Source organism: Humulus lupulus, chromosome 5 (genome assembly GCF_963169125.1).
Source record: "Humulus lupulus chromosome 5, drHumLupu1.1, whole genome shotgun sequence".
NCBI classification, from domain to species: Eukaryota; Viridiplantae; Streptophyta; class Magnoliopsida; order Rosales; family Cannabaceae; genus Humulus; species Humulus lupulus.
In genome coordinates this window covers 10,954,413-10,967,832 of record NC_084797.1, presented here as the reverse complement: position 1 = coordinate 10,967,832, position 13,420 = coordinate 10,954,413, and the positions used below count along the sequence as shown (strand labels likewise).

At 34.0% G+C, this 13,420-nt stretch overlaps 2 protein-coding genes across 2 annotated transcripts; one reads left to right on the top strand and one right to left on the bottom strand.

The window, feature by feature from the left end:
• Positions 1 to 373: 373 nt before the first annotated feature.
• Positions 374 to 2,245, top strand: LOC133834429 (rhodanese-like domain-containing protein 14, chloroplastic). Its single transcript, XM_062264039.1, has 6 exons — positions 374 to 738; positions 822 to 868; positions 1,285 to 1,377; positions 1,600 to 1,738; positions 1,818 to 1,920; positions 2,022 to 2,245. The coding sequence occupies exons 1-6, from the start codon at positions 513 to 515 to the stop codon at positions 2,140 to 2,142; spliced, it is 729 nt and encodes a 242-aa protein (XP_062120023.1). The 5' UTR covers positions 374 to 512; the 3' UTR covers positions 2,143 to 2,245.
• A 452-nt stretch (positions 2,246 to 2,697) lies between these two features.
• On the bottom strand, positions 2,698 to 5,214 carry LOC133834428 (MYG1 protein C694.04c-like). The gene is made up of 7 exons (XM_062264038.1): positions 4,717 to 5,214; positions 4,442 to 4,588; positions 4,245 to 4,343; positions 3,948 to 4,139; positions 3,685 to 3,804; positions 3,213 to 3,284; positions 2,698 to 3,045 (listed from the first exon to the last, which is right to left on the bottom strand). Exons 1-7 carry the CDS (start codon positions 4,945 to 4,947, stop codon positions 2,821 to 2,823), a joined length of 1,086 nt encoding a protein of 361 aa, XP_062120022.1. The 5' UTR covers positions 4,948 to 5,214; the 3' UTR covers positions 2,698 to 2,820.
• Between the last annotated feature and the right edge of the window lie 8,206 nt (positions 5,215 to 13,420).

Sequence of the window (13,420 nt, the reverse complement as noted above, 5' to 3'; positions counted from 1 at the left end):
GATTTTCCAAAAAAAAAAATATCTCGTTACATTTTTCTTTCTCTAACATCAATTTTTCAACGTTGGCGTGGGAACGCTTTCGCGTTTATGTACATAGTTTCATTTGAATATCTACACACCGATGACATGGCTTAAAAAAAAATCAGTACCAAACTTAAGTGATTTGGTACTTAATTATTGGTTAAGAGGTCTAAGAAGGGACAGATGAAAATGTTAATACAAGACAAGTAATTCACAGAGCTTTTGCAAAAGGATAAAAGGGGTGACCATGAATTATATCCAAATAGTATTAGACCTATTAATATCAACCACAAGATTAGATTTTGAGATCTCTAAAATCCACAATGCCCTGGCCCAGTCACTTTCTCACAAGCTCTCGAAAGATCTCTAAACAAAATAGAAGCATCAGAGGAAGAGCAAGTACTGGTAATTACTCAAACCAATTTAACCAAATAGTACTAAGAATCAGAAAAATACCAGAAGCTGATTTTGCTTGGAATTTTTTTATCTCAATGGCTTCTCTTACTTCACTCACCTCTTATCCATCTTCATCATCTTTACAATCAAATTTCCAACACTCACCTCTGATGTTGGCTTCTAAACATTCTCAGAATAATCATAACTCCTCCCGGTTGATGCTTGGAGTGTTGAGATCTACAAATAATGGATTGTCACCACAGACATCTCCACAGCGCCTGAAAATCCAGAGTGCAGCAACCAAGCCAGCAAAAAGACCAGGTAACATTAGTAACTTCTATCTCAAGATGCTATTAAATGTCTATTGATGTTGACAACTGCTTTTTTTTTTTTTTTGCTTTTAGCTGAAGAAGACTGGAAGATCAAAAGAGAAAAATTGCTAGAGAAAAGGGTATGGCTCTAGTGCTTTCTTTGCGCCTATTTCTATCTTATCAGACAGAGAAATGCACAGCACAAAAAGAAAACACGGGAAGGAGTAAAGATTTTTGTGCAATCAAACAACTTTAAGAACAATGTGACATAATTAGCTCATTTGATCAATGTTTCATGGCTCTCAAAGTAAAGGGTTTACGATAATTCACTTTTTTGTTGTCCTCGTGTATACTTCCCAACCTTCAATAGAAAACATTCACCGACTTAAAAGGATATGTAGGAATGCATGCGTGAATGAAAATTAGTGAGATAACAATTCATTTACTCGATCACGTTTGAAAGTGTTTTCAAGAGCAAAATGAGAACCTATGTTGTGTCATAAAAGAGTTAGAAGCAAACCATTTAGTGAGCCTCAAAAAAAATCCTATGTTGCAGGTACGGAGTGTGGATGCTAAAGAGGCTTTTCGACTCCAGAAAGAAAACAACTTCGTTATTCTTGATGTACGGCCTGAAGCAGATTTTAAAGAGGTTAGTCTGCTTATAAAAACCTTCACTTCATTTAAATAAGTAACAGGTAAACCAGAAAAAGGTATTTTTGGAGAGAGAGAGAGAGTTCATAAGAATGTGAAGTGATCCTTCATTTTCAATCTGATAGCATGCAAGTCATCAATGTTGTTTCTTCATGAAACATTTATGAGCAAGTACGAAAAATATGGGGCTTAAGTATAAGTTAATGTTTTTCTATGTTAGGCTCATCCACCAGGTGCCATCAATGTACAAATATATAGGCTCATAAAAGAGTGGACAGCATGGGACATAGCTCGCCGAGCTGCATTTGCATTTTTTGGCATCTTTGCTGGTACAGAGGAGAACCCTGAGTTCATACCAAGTATGAATCATAACCTATTACCCCCTCTGACACTTATTGTCTTTTTCATGGGCTAACATATTTGGTACTTGGTAAATAGTTGTGGAGTCAAACATAAAAAAGGATGCAAAGATAATAGTGGCTTGCTCAACCGGGGGTACAATGAAACCAACCCAAAATCTCCCAGAAGGTCAACAATCAAGGTAATATAATCTTAAAGCCCTTCAATGATTTTTCTTCTTCTTATTTTTCTCAAGATGTTCAACAAATTATGTGAATTATTTACACATCCTACCTTCTACAGATCACTGATAGCGGCCTACTTGCTTGTTCTGAATGGGTATGCCAATGTTTACCACTTGGAAGGAGGCCTTTATGCATGGTCCAAAGAAGATTTACCAATCACAAGTGAAGAGGAAGAGTAGAGTGTTAAGATGATTACATTTCATGACATTCAAATTTTTTGTCCCTAACAGAATCAGTTTAAAATAGAAGCTAAAGTATTTCCTGGCTAACAGGAATTGTGAAGTCTTGTGTCAATCTCATAATTAAATAGATCTTGATATGGAAATCTATGTGAATATAAAGATATTACTAATTATAAATTAATTATACACATGCCATAAGAAAAATTGAATGATACTGGATGAAAATCAACGATGTGTGTGTCAGCCAAGCCTATTGAATTTCACCTCACAACACAAATGAGTACAGATGTAAATTTAGCATCAAAATACAAAAATATATATTTATATATACTCAAAAATAACATCCTTGGAGTATTTTTCAGGGAAGCATACACTTTTCCTAACATGCTCTAAATCTCTTAAACTATTAAAAAGGAGGCCCAAAAAGAAACAAGGAGTTTCACCAATCCGAATATAATACTAACACGAACATACCCACGTATCCTGGCAGATAAAATTTGATAGATAATCTTGACATTTTGAGATTAAAATTTATGCATGCATTCAGGAAAAAATATAATTCAAATTCCAGGGAAAAAAAACAGAAATATTGCAGACAATCAAATATTCCATACGAAGTTATGATATGATTATAATAGTCAAGCACCTACCTCACATATATATAATATTCTCAATTTAGTATGCCAAGGAAACTCTAGCCATCGCTAGAGCACCTTCATAACTTAGATTTCCACCAATAAACCCACTCATGTGAACAAAAACACAGCCCGGGATCCCTGCAACCTCAGAGAGTTTGTCATATTCCAAACCCCTCCAAAGCGATGGAAGAGGTTTCCGACTCTCAAATTTATCAGGTGATATTGCCACTGCCTGAATTCTCCAAGTTTTGTTTCGGTCATCCTGAATAGAGAATAATTTAATTACACGCCAAACCAGGAACAATAATTTAAGAGTTTTACATCAACCAATGAAAGACAACACAGAATGCTGAAAAGAGTAAACTGTTCAAATTTTTTATTACAGTAAAGAATTGAGAACATTTGTATCATGTAACAGTTTTTGATTACCTGGTAAATAACATATTTGATGAGAGGATCAATCTTCATCTCCTCCTCAAGCTCAAATATATGAAGCTTCCACTGTCAAAAAACCAACAAATTTTTATCATTACGCGCATGACCACTTAATCCATGTAGAACCAAATTAACATTATATTTTGAACTCCTTCCCCCCCAAATCAGCATATAATGTCAAACTAAAAAGACAAGCCTATCTGTCTACGTGCAATTCAGAACCATATGATTTCAAAATCAAAGTAGAACTAGCCAACAGTAAAACATATACTAATTGTAGACATTCAAGACTTCAATGAAAGAACAAACATCATATATAAACTTCAAAAGGTCAGCATAGCTAAATAAGATGGGACAATCAAACACTAACTGACAGTTAAAACAAAAGAATGAATACATAGGGGAAATGCTTACTGTCAGTAACAGAAAAACAAGGCCCTCATTAAGAGGGGAAATGCTTACTTACCGGGCAAGATTTAGTCAGTACCATGATTTCTTTACTTGGATCAACATTTTCTCTTGCAAGAAGACATTCCATAACAATTGATCGAGCCGGTAACCACGATCTTGCGTGAAAATTTAACATCTGAGAAACAAAGGCATTGTTAATTCATTATAACTGATGTATTATGAATTCATATCAAAACAACTAGCTCAAATCCAAACAGCATGGATATAATGAACCAATGAACAGTAATTTTTTAAAATAAGAAGGAAAAAAATTCATACATCCAGAAACTCGCCACCAGCTAAGTTCACTGCACGTTGAAAAGCTTCATCTTCTTTCTCAGATGACTGATCACGGTCCAACCAATCCAAATTTAATCGTCCAACTCTAGAGGATAGGTTTGTATTATTAACATAGTTGGGAGGTTGATCTATGTCATATTGGTTTATTCCATTGTCAATAGCATCTATTGCCTGTCCCATTGACCAATATAACAATTTAAGATTAAACATCAGAATCATGCACAGCACACCCTATTGAGAACTGCCAAAATTTCAGAAAACATACAGTAATGATACCTCCATGAAGCTCTTATAGATTGCTAGAAATAACCTATACACATTTGGGTGTCCTTCATCAAGATAAAGCTTCCTTGAAATTATCTCCATTCCATAGTGCTAATTATAAGAAATGAAAAAATACTTTAACAAAAGGTTACAAGACTAAATTTTCCAAGTAATTGAGTTTTCTCTAAGCTACGAGGGGAAAGATTTACCTTATAGACAAGGCCGGCGCTACTAAGCTTGGTGGTAAAGCCATGACCAAGCACTTCATGAAACCCGTGCTGGTGGTGATCGAAACGGTCTCGGGTCGGGTCATAAAGGCCTCCAACGTCAACTACTGCGTCCAAGGAATCTAAAATCTGGCATTTTTTAAAAAGAAAAATATCAAAAAGTGAAACGGCAATATGATTTCCCGGCAATTTTCGCAAGAACCAAACAGAAGATTAACAGAATGAAGAAAGAAATATAGAGCTGAGAAGAGGACGACCTGGAGATCACGAGTGCGAACGACCTTCGCAGCGGAGAATTTATCGGTGAGACGAAGCAAGTAGCAGGCGAGAGCTTCGTCGCAATGAAAGCTGCCATTGTGAGTGCCTATTAGCTTCATCGTCGCCATTGATGAGAATGGGAAACGCTTCGAAGGAGTCAGAGCTCGCCATCGAAACGACGCCGTTTGACCAAATAGAAGTTCTCCCGCGCTAATCCGAATCCTAATCATCTGGCCTCAGTCTCAGAGAAGAGCTTATTGGATAGGAGAAGAGAGCAGGGATGAGAGAAAAGGTGGGAACTGTGAGTAAAGAAGAATTGGAGTCCAACAGCCCAACCAAGCAAGGCCCGGCCCGGCCCGGCCCAGCCCAGCCCAATCTCACCATGTACGTAATATGGGCCGAGGCCATATATTGGAGTGAATTGGATGTTGAAGCTAAGTTGTATGGGATTTGATAAATATTGGAAATTTACAATTATATACCTAAAATCTAAAGTATTTACAAAAATATCTTCAAGCAAATTATTTTCATAAATACCAGTGCCACATCAGCATGGCATACCGAATTTTGAAAAAAAAATTGGAAAATCTCGCTTCCCAATTTTTTTTGTTTATTATGGGTTGTAAAAAGTTACATTTTTGTTGCTTACGATACCGATAAGATACCAATTAGTCACTTTTTTTATTAAAAGCTTTATTTTTAAATCATATTATTTCAGTATATTTTGGTTACCTCCAAAATTCATTTGTAGACATCTTAATATACAAATTGGCTATTTTTATGTTATATTATGGTATCTTATTATTTAAAATACATTTCGGTAACATTCAAGCTTATTTAAGAGAATAATGAGTTGTCATATAATATAATAAGTTACGATATAGTTTATTAATAAAAATTAATTTAGTATACTACACGGTAACTTTTAATAGACTTATTTAGTCACTCATGTAATTTACAAGTTTTATTATTAAAATATTTTTACCTTAACTTAAAGTCTATTTTAGAAACTGCTTAGTTATCATATAGTATAAAAAGTTACTCCTATAACTCCAAGTTATCATGAATAGTTATTAGAAAATTATACTATTTAGTATACTGCATAGTTATTTTTAAAAGTTACATTTTTCGTGTTTTTAAAATCATTTAAGATACTGATTGGTTATCTTTTTATATATGACTAATTTTTTTAGTATGTCATAAATTTAAAACAACCAACAAATTTAGTAAGTTACCAAAAATAGTTTTCTTATGTTCTATTTAAAAGTTACCAAACAATATCCTAAAGGATCTATTTTAAAAAAGATACTTGAAATGATTATGAAATAGCTTTAAAGTTGTTTAGAATAGCATATGGTATCTTTCAAATATAAAATAAGGATACAATTGGTATATCAAATTTTATTTACGTTTATACTTTAGTTACTTTTTGGTTAACATAATATAAAAAAAAAACTAAAATATTGTTTTTTATTTTGGTCATCTTCCCGACTACAGCAAAAAAACATATGCTTCTCATATATCAAAATGACCACTTTGAAAGGTAGGTCACGATGATATCACTCTTGAGCCCAATAAACTAGCAATATGGCCGGAAAATATTTTTGAAGTTAAAAAGAAGAGATAGAAAGAAATAAAACTTTAAAAAATGTAACAAAAAGTAAAAAATAAAAACGATACTTGTAGAAAAACAAAAAACCAAAAAAAGCTGACAAGGAACTAGAAAAACACTAAGTTATTTTTGTAATTAAGTTATAAAAAAACGTTGTGGAATGTAAATTTCTCTTTATTATACGGGGAAGTGTTGGGATGGATAGTCATTTGAAGTGTACTCCATGTTTGTGCAATTTTTAGGTGGGAATGTGGTGGGTCCCACAAATTTTTAGTGGGTAATGCAAATACTTATGAAATTATGAGTTTTGGATAACCCACATGTGAACCCTGTTGATCCCAAAAGAGGGTGTTTTAATATTTAAACTCGCAAGTGCACGATTCGTTTCAGAATATAATGTTCATGTAAGTACGAGGTCGAACCCATGAGAGTTGACTAACATCAAAAGAAACTATTTCAAACAAAGCAAGAATATTCTAACCTAGTTCCAAATATTTGATGAGATTTTGTTTTAGAAAAATAAAAGACAAGTAATAAAAATATTAATGATAAAAATGGTTTTCAAATGAGATATGTAAAATAAGATTATTAAGATTTTAGAATCCACAAAATGTAAATTCAATAGTATTTATAAGTACATTGATTCCCAAGTTTTGATATAGTTGAAATAAATCACACTATATATTTTTTCAAAATATATTTTCTATTCAAGCACAAGTTACTCTTTCAAAAATGTAGGATTTTTCTTCATTTATATAAGATATAATTTCTAAGCATTAGTTGTGTTACAATCTAATGAAACTACAAAAAATCAAAGAGATTATGTTTAGGCAAAATATGATACTTATGCTCTAAGAATTAGATGTGAACAATTTAATGAAAAACATTTAATAAAATAATATCATATTTTTGCATAATGAAGAACTAAGTGTAATATGCTTTAACAATCAACACTAAATGAAAAAATGCATATCTTTGATAGAAAAATCCATAAACAATGTTATACAAATGAGAAATCAACATACAACAAAAAAAATACTATCTAGTTACATTTTTCTTCATCATCATCTTAATAACCTTTGAAAAAGATTAGAAGCTCATAACTAGATTGAAATAAAAATTACAAAATAACATACTTGACATGCTCTTCAAAAGATGAAAATGGTAGAGAAAAGAGAGAAAATATGTGTAGAAGATGTTGAAAAGATGAAGAAGAAGAGCCCCCCAAATGGTCTTACAAGATTCTATTTATAGGCAATATATGGATATTAAATTAATCAAATTAAAATAAATAAATTGATTAATTTAATTGTATTGGGAAGTGGTAGGATAAATAGAGTAAGTGTAAGAGTATTGGAAATATGAAATGTTTGGTTGGGTAAAAGATTAGTGAAAAGCTAGGGTAAAAAAATAAATTAGGAATGTTTATTTAGGTAAAAAAAATAGGGAAAAGTGAATTGATATTTGAGTGAAAAATATTGGGAATGAAAATGTGATTTTTGGGTCTTTTTGGTGGTTGTTTGGTGCTTGGTCTAGGCTGGGCCGAAATGGGCTTGGGGCTGCTTTGATGGAGAAGAAAACTGAGCATGGGATGGGCCTTTGCAGCTGGAACTGTATTGGGCTTGACCGTGGGCTGTGGTTGAAGTTGCTGGACGCTTGGGGCATATGGCTGATGAGGGATTCGGTTGAGGGGTTGAGGCGTTGATGCTATATGCTATATGCTGAAGGAAGTTGAGGCTGGCGTGGACTGCTGGCTGAGCAAGGGAACCGTGGACTGAGGAGGCATGGACCGAAGGAGCTGCTGAAACATCAAGGAGTTGGGACCAGGTGCGTGGACTGCAGGCTGAGCAAGGGGCGGCTGGCAGGAGGATAACGTGGGCCTGGTGGGCTTGTGAAGGAAAATGCCAGATTTTTACAATCTTTTCTTTGAAAATGTCATTTCTTCTCCTTCAATTTTCTTACTTTTCAATAGCAAAAATACACTAAATTCCCTAACAAAATAACCATAAACTAAATCATAATAAAATATTTCCATTATAAAATAAATCAAGTTAATTCTTTGAAAATATTAATTATAACTTAATTTATATTTAACATTTAAATTCAAGATTACAACATTTTTTTACCTCAAACTAAACAATAATAATTCAAATAATTAATTACAACATTTTACAATAAAATAACTATAAAAACACACAAAAATCTATAAAATTAAAATAAAACTAATATATTCAAAAAGTAATTAAAACTTAATAATTTAATTAAAATCTTAAGAACTAAATCATTTTTAGCTTAAAAAGTGTGGTAAAATAATTCTAATTTCTAGAGTTATCACACCCCCAAACTTAGAATTTTGCTAGTCCTCAAGCAAGAAAAATAAAAAAAACACACATTTATTTTTTTTATTTGGTGATATCAAAAATGTCCTCAAAGATTGCACATTGAAAATAATTTATAAAAAAAATATGAATCAAAATTAACCTTATGTAATTAATTCCATAGTCAATCTTGCTTTGAAAATATATATTTTAAATTAGAAGTCCAAAACTATTTATCAAGTTATTATGTGAATTTTGGAAAAATTGTTGTAATAAACTATTTATTTTCACATATTATGATGAATAATTATTTTTCAAATTTTCATTTTTTTTAAGCAAAATTGACCCAAGAATTAAACACAAAGCTTAAGAAAGATTCATATATTTTTTTTTAAACTAAAATCAAACTCAATCAAGTGTATTATCATAGGAAAAACGGATATCACCAAAATGGGTTTTTTTTTGTTTTTTGTTTTTTTTTAAATTTTTTTTTAATAGATTTTTATAGAAAATAAAGTATAAAAGTACAAAACTATATATATATTACTAGAAAGATAATATTTTTTTGTTTTTTTTTTTAAGAAATTCTACCATCCAAAAAAAAATTCTACCATTTTCAAACACATGAAAGAAGTAATCATATAAACCTACTACCCCCAAACTTAATTTATGCATTGTCCTCAATGTATCAAAATACAAATATAAATTGAAGTGTGGAAGAGTTTAGAGTTTAAAATGGTCGTACCTCATCATAGAGCATGTCAAGAGTGCAGCAAAAAAGGAAACAAAAATCAAAACAAGAAGTTAACCTAAAACATAAATAAAACACACATTTACCAATAATTGATGAGAGCGATCAAGGACCATGGTAAATAGGATCCTCAAGAAGGATTTCATCCACTTTAGCAGTTTTCAATTCTAAAAATGGTTTCAATTTTTGTCCATTCACTTGGAATACATTACCATTATTAGGATTTTCAATTTCAATGACTCCATGTGGAAAAACAGTGCGAACAATGTATGGACCTACCCACCTAGAGCGTAACTTCCCCGAGAAGAGATGCAAACGAGAATTGTATAAAATGACTTTTTGGCCGGGAGAGAAATCTTTTCGCAAAATGTTTTTGTCATGGTAAATCTTCATTCGATCCTTATATTTTTTTGAATAGTCATATGCATCGTGCCTAAGCTCTTCTAACTCATTTAATTGAAGCTTTCTTCTCTCACCCGCTTTGTCTAATGAAAAATTCAATTGCTTAATTGCCCAATAGGCTCTATGTTCTAGCTCAACGGGTAAATGGCATGCCTTTCCATACACAAGTCTATAGGGAGACATTCCAATGGGTGTTTTGTATGCAGTTCTATATGCCCATAATGCATCAATGAGTCTTAAGGACCAATCTTTCCTAGTTGGATTGACAGTTTTCTCTAAGATGTGCTTAATTTCCTGTTATCCCCATTTCCTGGAAGGGCGTTGGGCCTTCGCCCTGGCCCACGGTCAGAGGTCCGACTCGGCGTACGGGCCTAGCCCAAGGTCCCTTGGTTTGAGTATCGCCCAAGGGAATTGGTACGGACCGGGGGCTCTAGACTGGGCCCGTCTGGAGTGGTCCGGGACGTACCTCCGGGTTCGTCGTCACCTTAACGGTCCCGGAGATGTCCAGAGCGTCCAGACTGTCGCGGCCTATGCGTCCCTATCCCGGCGCCTAGTATGGTCCGGGCCCGAGGTAAACAGAGCGGGCCAATGGTAAACGGACCTGGATCACCTCCTCCCCAGTTGAAGGGCCAGGCGTCCAGAATCCTGAAACCGCCTCATTTTGCGTGGGCATTGTCCCTCACTTTTCGCCTGCAGAAAAGGTCGCCTCGGGATTGCCCACTGGTGTCTCAGGACTGCGCAGCCAAGTACCCTGACCGGTCTTGTCTCCTGAATCAGCCTCGTGACTCGAAGTGGTCGGAGCCAAAGCGCCGTTTTGTCGGGCGAAGGCTTGTGTCACAGGTCAACTAATTGGGCCTTAGCTGGTTTAAATTTTGTGTATTGTATATCTTTTTATATTGGGCCCCCATCAGGAAGGCCCCTTGTGTACGTTCCTCTGATGGGCCCGGGTCGGATCCGGCCCAGACCCGATGTCCCCCTCCGCTTATAAATATAAGCTGTAGAACAACGAGAAAAGGGGAGAGGAGGCAGAAACTCTGTTCAGATATAATTAGAAAACTTCGTTGTAAAAGCTTCTTCTAGCTCTAATATATGGACTCGTGGACTAAGGCTAGTTAACGCCCCAACCACGTAAAAACACCGTGTCGATCTCCCATTTTCATTATCATTACTAGTAAATATCATTCATTAATATAGTTGCCGAAAATCTCGGTTAACATTTCCTTATTTGATATTTCAACTTGACCACTAGTTTGTGGGTGATAAGGTGTAGTGACTTTTTGTGTAATACCATATTGTTTCATTAAATGCTCAAAAGATCTATTACAAAAGTGTGTACCGTTATCACTAATGATAACACGTGGTGAGCCAAAACGGGAGAAAATATTTTCTTTCAAAAACTTAAGCACAACTTTATGGTCATTTGTGTGGCATGCAACAGCTTCAACCCATTTAGACACATAATCAACACCAACAAGAATGTACAAGTTACCAAAAGAGTTAGGAAATTGACCCATAAAATCAATGCCCCAAACATCAAATATTTCAACAATAAGGATAGGATTCAAAGGCATCATGTTTCTTCTAGTTACACTTCCTAACATTTGACAACGTTCGCAAGATTTGCAATAAACATAAGTGTCATGAAAAATAGTAGGCCAATAAAATCCACATTGTAAAATTTTCAAAGCAGTTTTCTTACCACTAAAATGTCCACCACATGCATGATCATGACAAAAAGATATGATTTTAAGTTGATCACAGTTTGGAATGCATCTCCTTATTATTTGATCAGGGCAATATTTAAACAAATAAGGGTCATCCCACATGAAATTTTTCACTTCAGAATCAAATTTAGATTTGTCATGCTTAGGGCAATGAGAAGGAATTTCACCAGTGACCAAATAATTCACAATGTCAGCATACCAAGGCAAAGAAGATATATGCATGAGTTGTTCATCAGGAAAAGTTTCAGTTATAGTGGTGGAGTCATTATTAGTCTCAACAACAATTCTAGACAAATGATCAGCAACAACATTTTCAGAACCTTTTTTATCTCGTATCTCTAAATCAAATTCTTGTAAAAGCAAGATCCAACGAATTAAGCGAGATTTAGCATCTTTTTTCGACAAGAGATATTTCAATGCAGCATGATCAGAATAGACAATTATTTTAGATCCTAACAAATAAGACCTAAATTTCTCCAATGCAAACACAACAGCAAGCAATTCTTTTTCAGTTGTAGAATAATTTAATTGAGAATCGTTCAAAGTTTTGCTAGCATAGTAGATTACATGAGGTAACTTGTTAATTCTTTGTCCTAGAACAACACCAATAGCATAATCAGAAGCATCACACATTATTTCAAAAGGAATATTCCAATCAGGAGGGCGAATAATAGGTGCACTAGTCAAAAGGGATTTCAATCTTTCAAAGGCAACATGGCAATCATTATCAAAGACAAAAGCATTTTCTTTTCCGAGCAAATGACATAATGGGCGTGAAATTTTGCTAAAGTCTTTTATGAATCTTCTATAAAAACCGGCATGGCCTAAGAATGATCTAATTTCTTTTATTGTTTTAGGTGGGGGAAGTTTTGAAATAAGGTCAACTTTTGCTTTATCAACTTCTATTCCCTCACATGAAATTACATGACCTAAAACAATTCATTTTTTAACCATAAAATGACATTTTTCCCAATTAAGAACTAAATTCTTTTCTTTGCAACGAATTAAAACAAGAGAAAGATGATGCAGACAGTCATCAAAAGAATTTCCAAACACAGAAAAATCATCCATAAACACTTCAAGATTTCTTTCAACCATATCAGAAAATATTGCAATCATACATCTTTGAAAAGTTGCAGGAGAATTACAAAGACCAAAAGGCATGCGATGATATGCAAAGGTTCCAAAAGGGCAAGTGAAGGTAGTCTTTTCTTGATCTTCAGGGGCAATGGGGATTTGGTTATATCCCGAATAGCCATCAAGAAAACAATAATATGCATGACCAGCTAAACGTTCAAGCATTTGATCAATAAAGGGTAAAGGAAAGTGGTCTTTTCTAGTAACATTATTTAGCTTTCTATAGTCTATACACACTCTCCACCCCGTTTGTACTCGAGTATGGATTAATTCATTTTTCTCATTTTCGACAACTGTGATCCCAGACTTTTTAGGCACTACTTGAACTGGACTAACCCATTGACTATCAGAAATAGGGTAAATGATACCTACATCTAACAGTTTAAGTACTTCTTCCCTAACGACCTCTTTCATATTTGGATTTAACATTCTTTGACATTCCCGAGAGGTTTTAGCATTTTCTTCTAGATGGATTCTATGCATGCATATGGATGGGCTAATTCCCTTGATGTCTCCAATAGTCCAACCTATGGCTTCCTTATGTTTTCTAAGTACATTTAACAATTTATCTTCTTGTTCTTTATCTAAAGCAGATGCTATGATAACAAGAAAGGTTTCAGACTCTCCTAGAAAAGCATATTTTAAATTTTCTGGCAAAGGTTTAAGGTCTAACTTTGGAGACTCGGAAATTGATTGAACATGATCTAGGGGTGAAAGGGGTTCAACTTTGGTTTCATTCAAGGGCATAGACTCTAACAA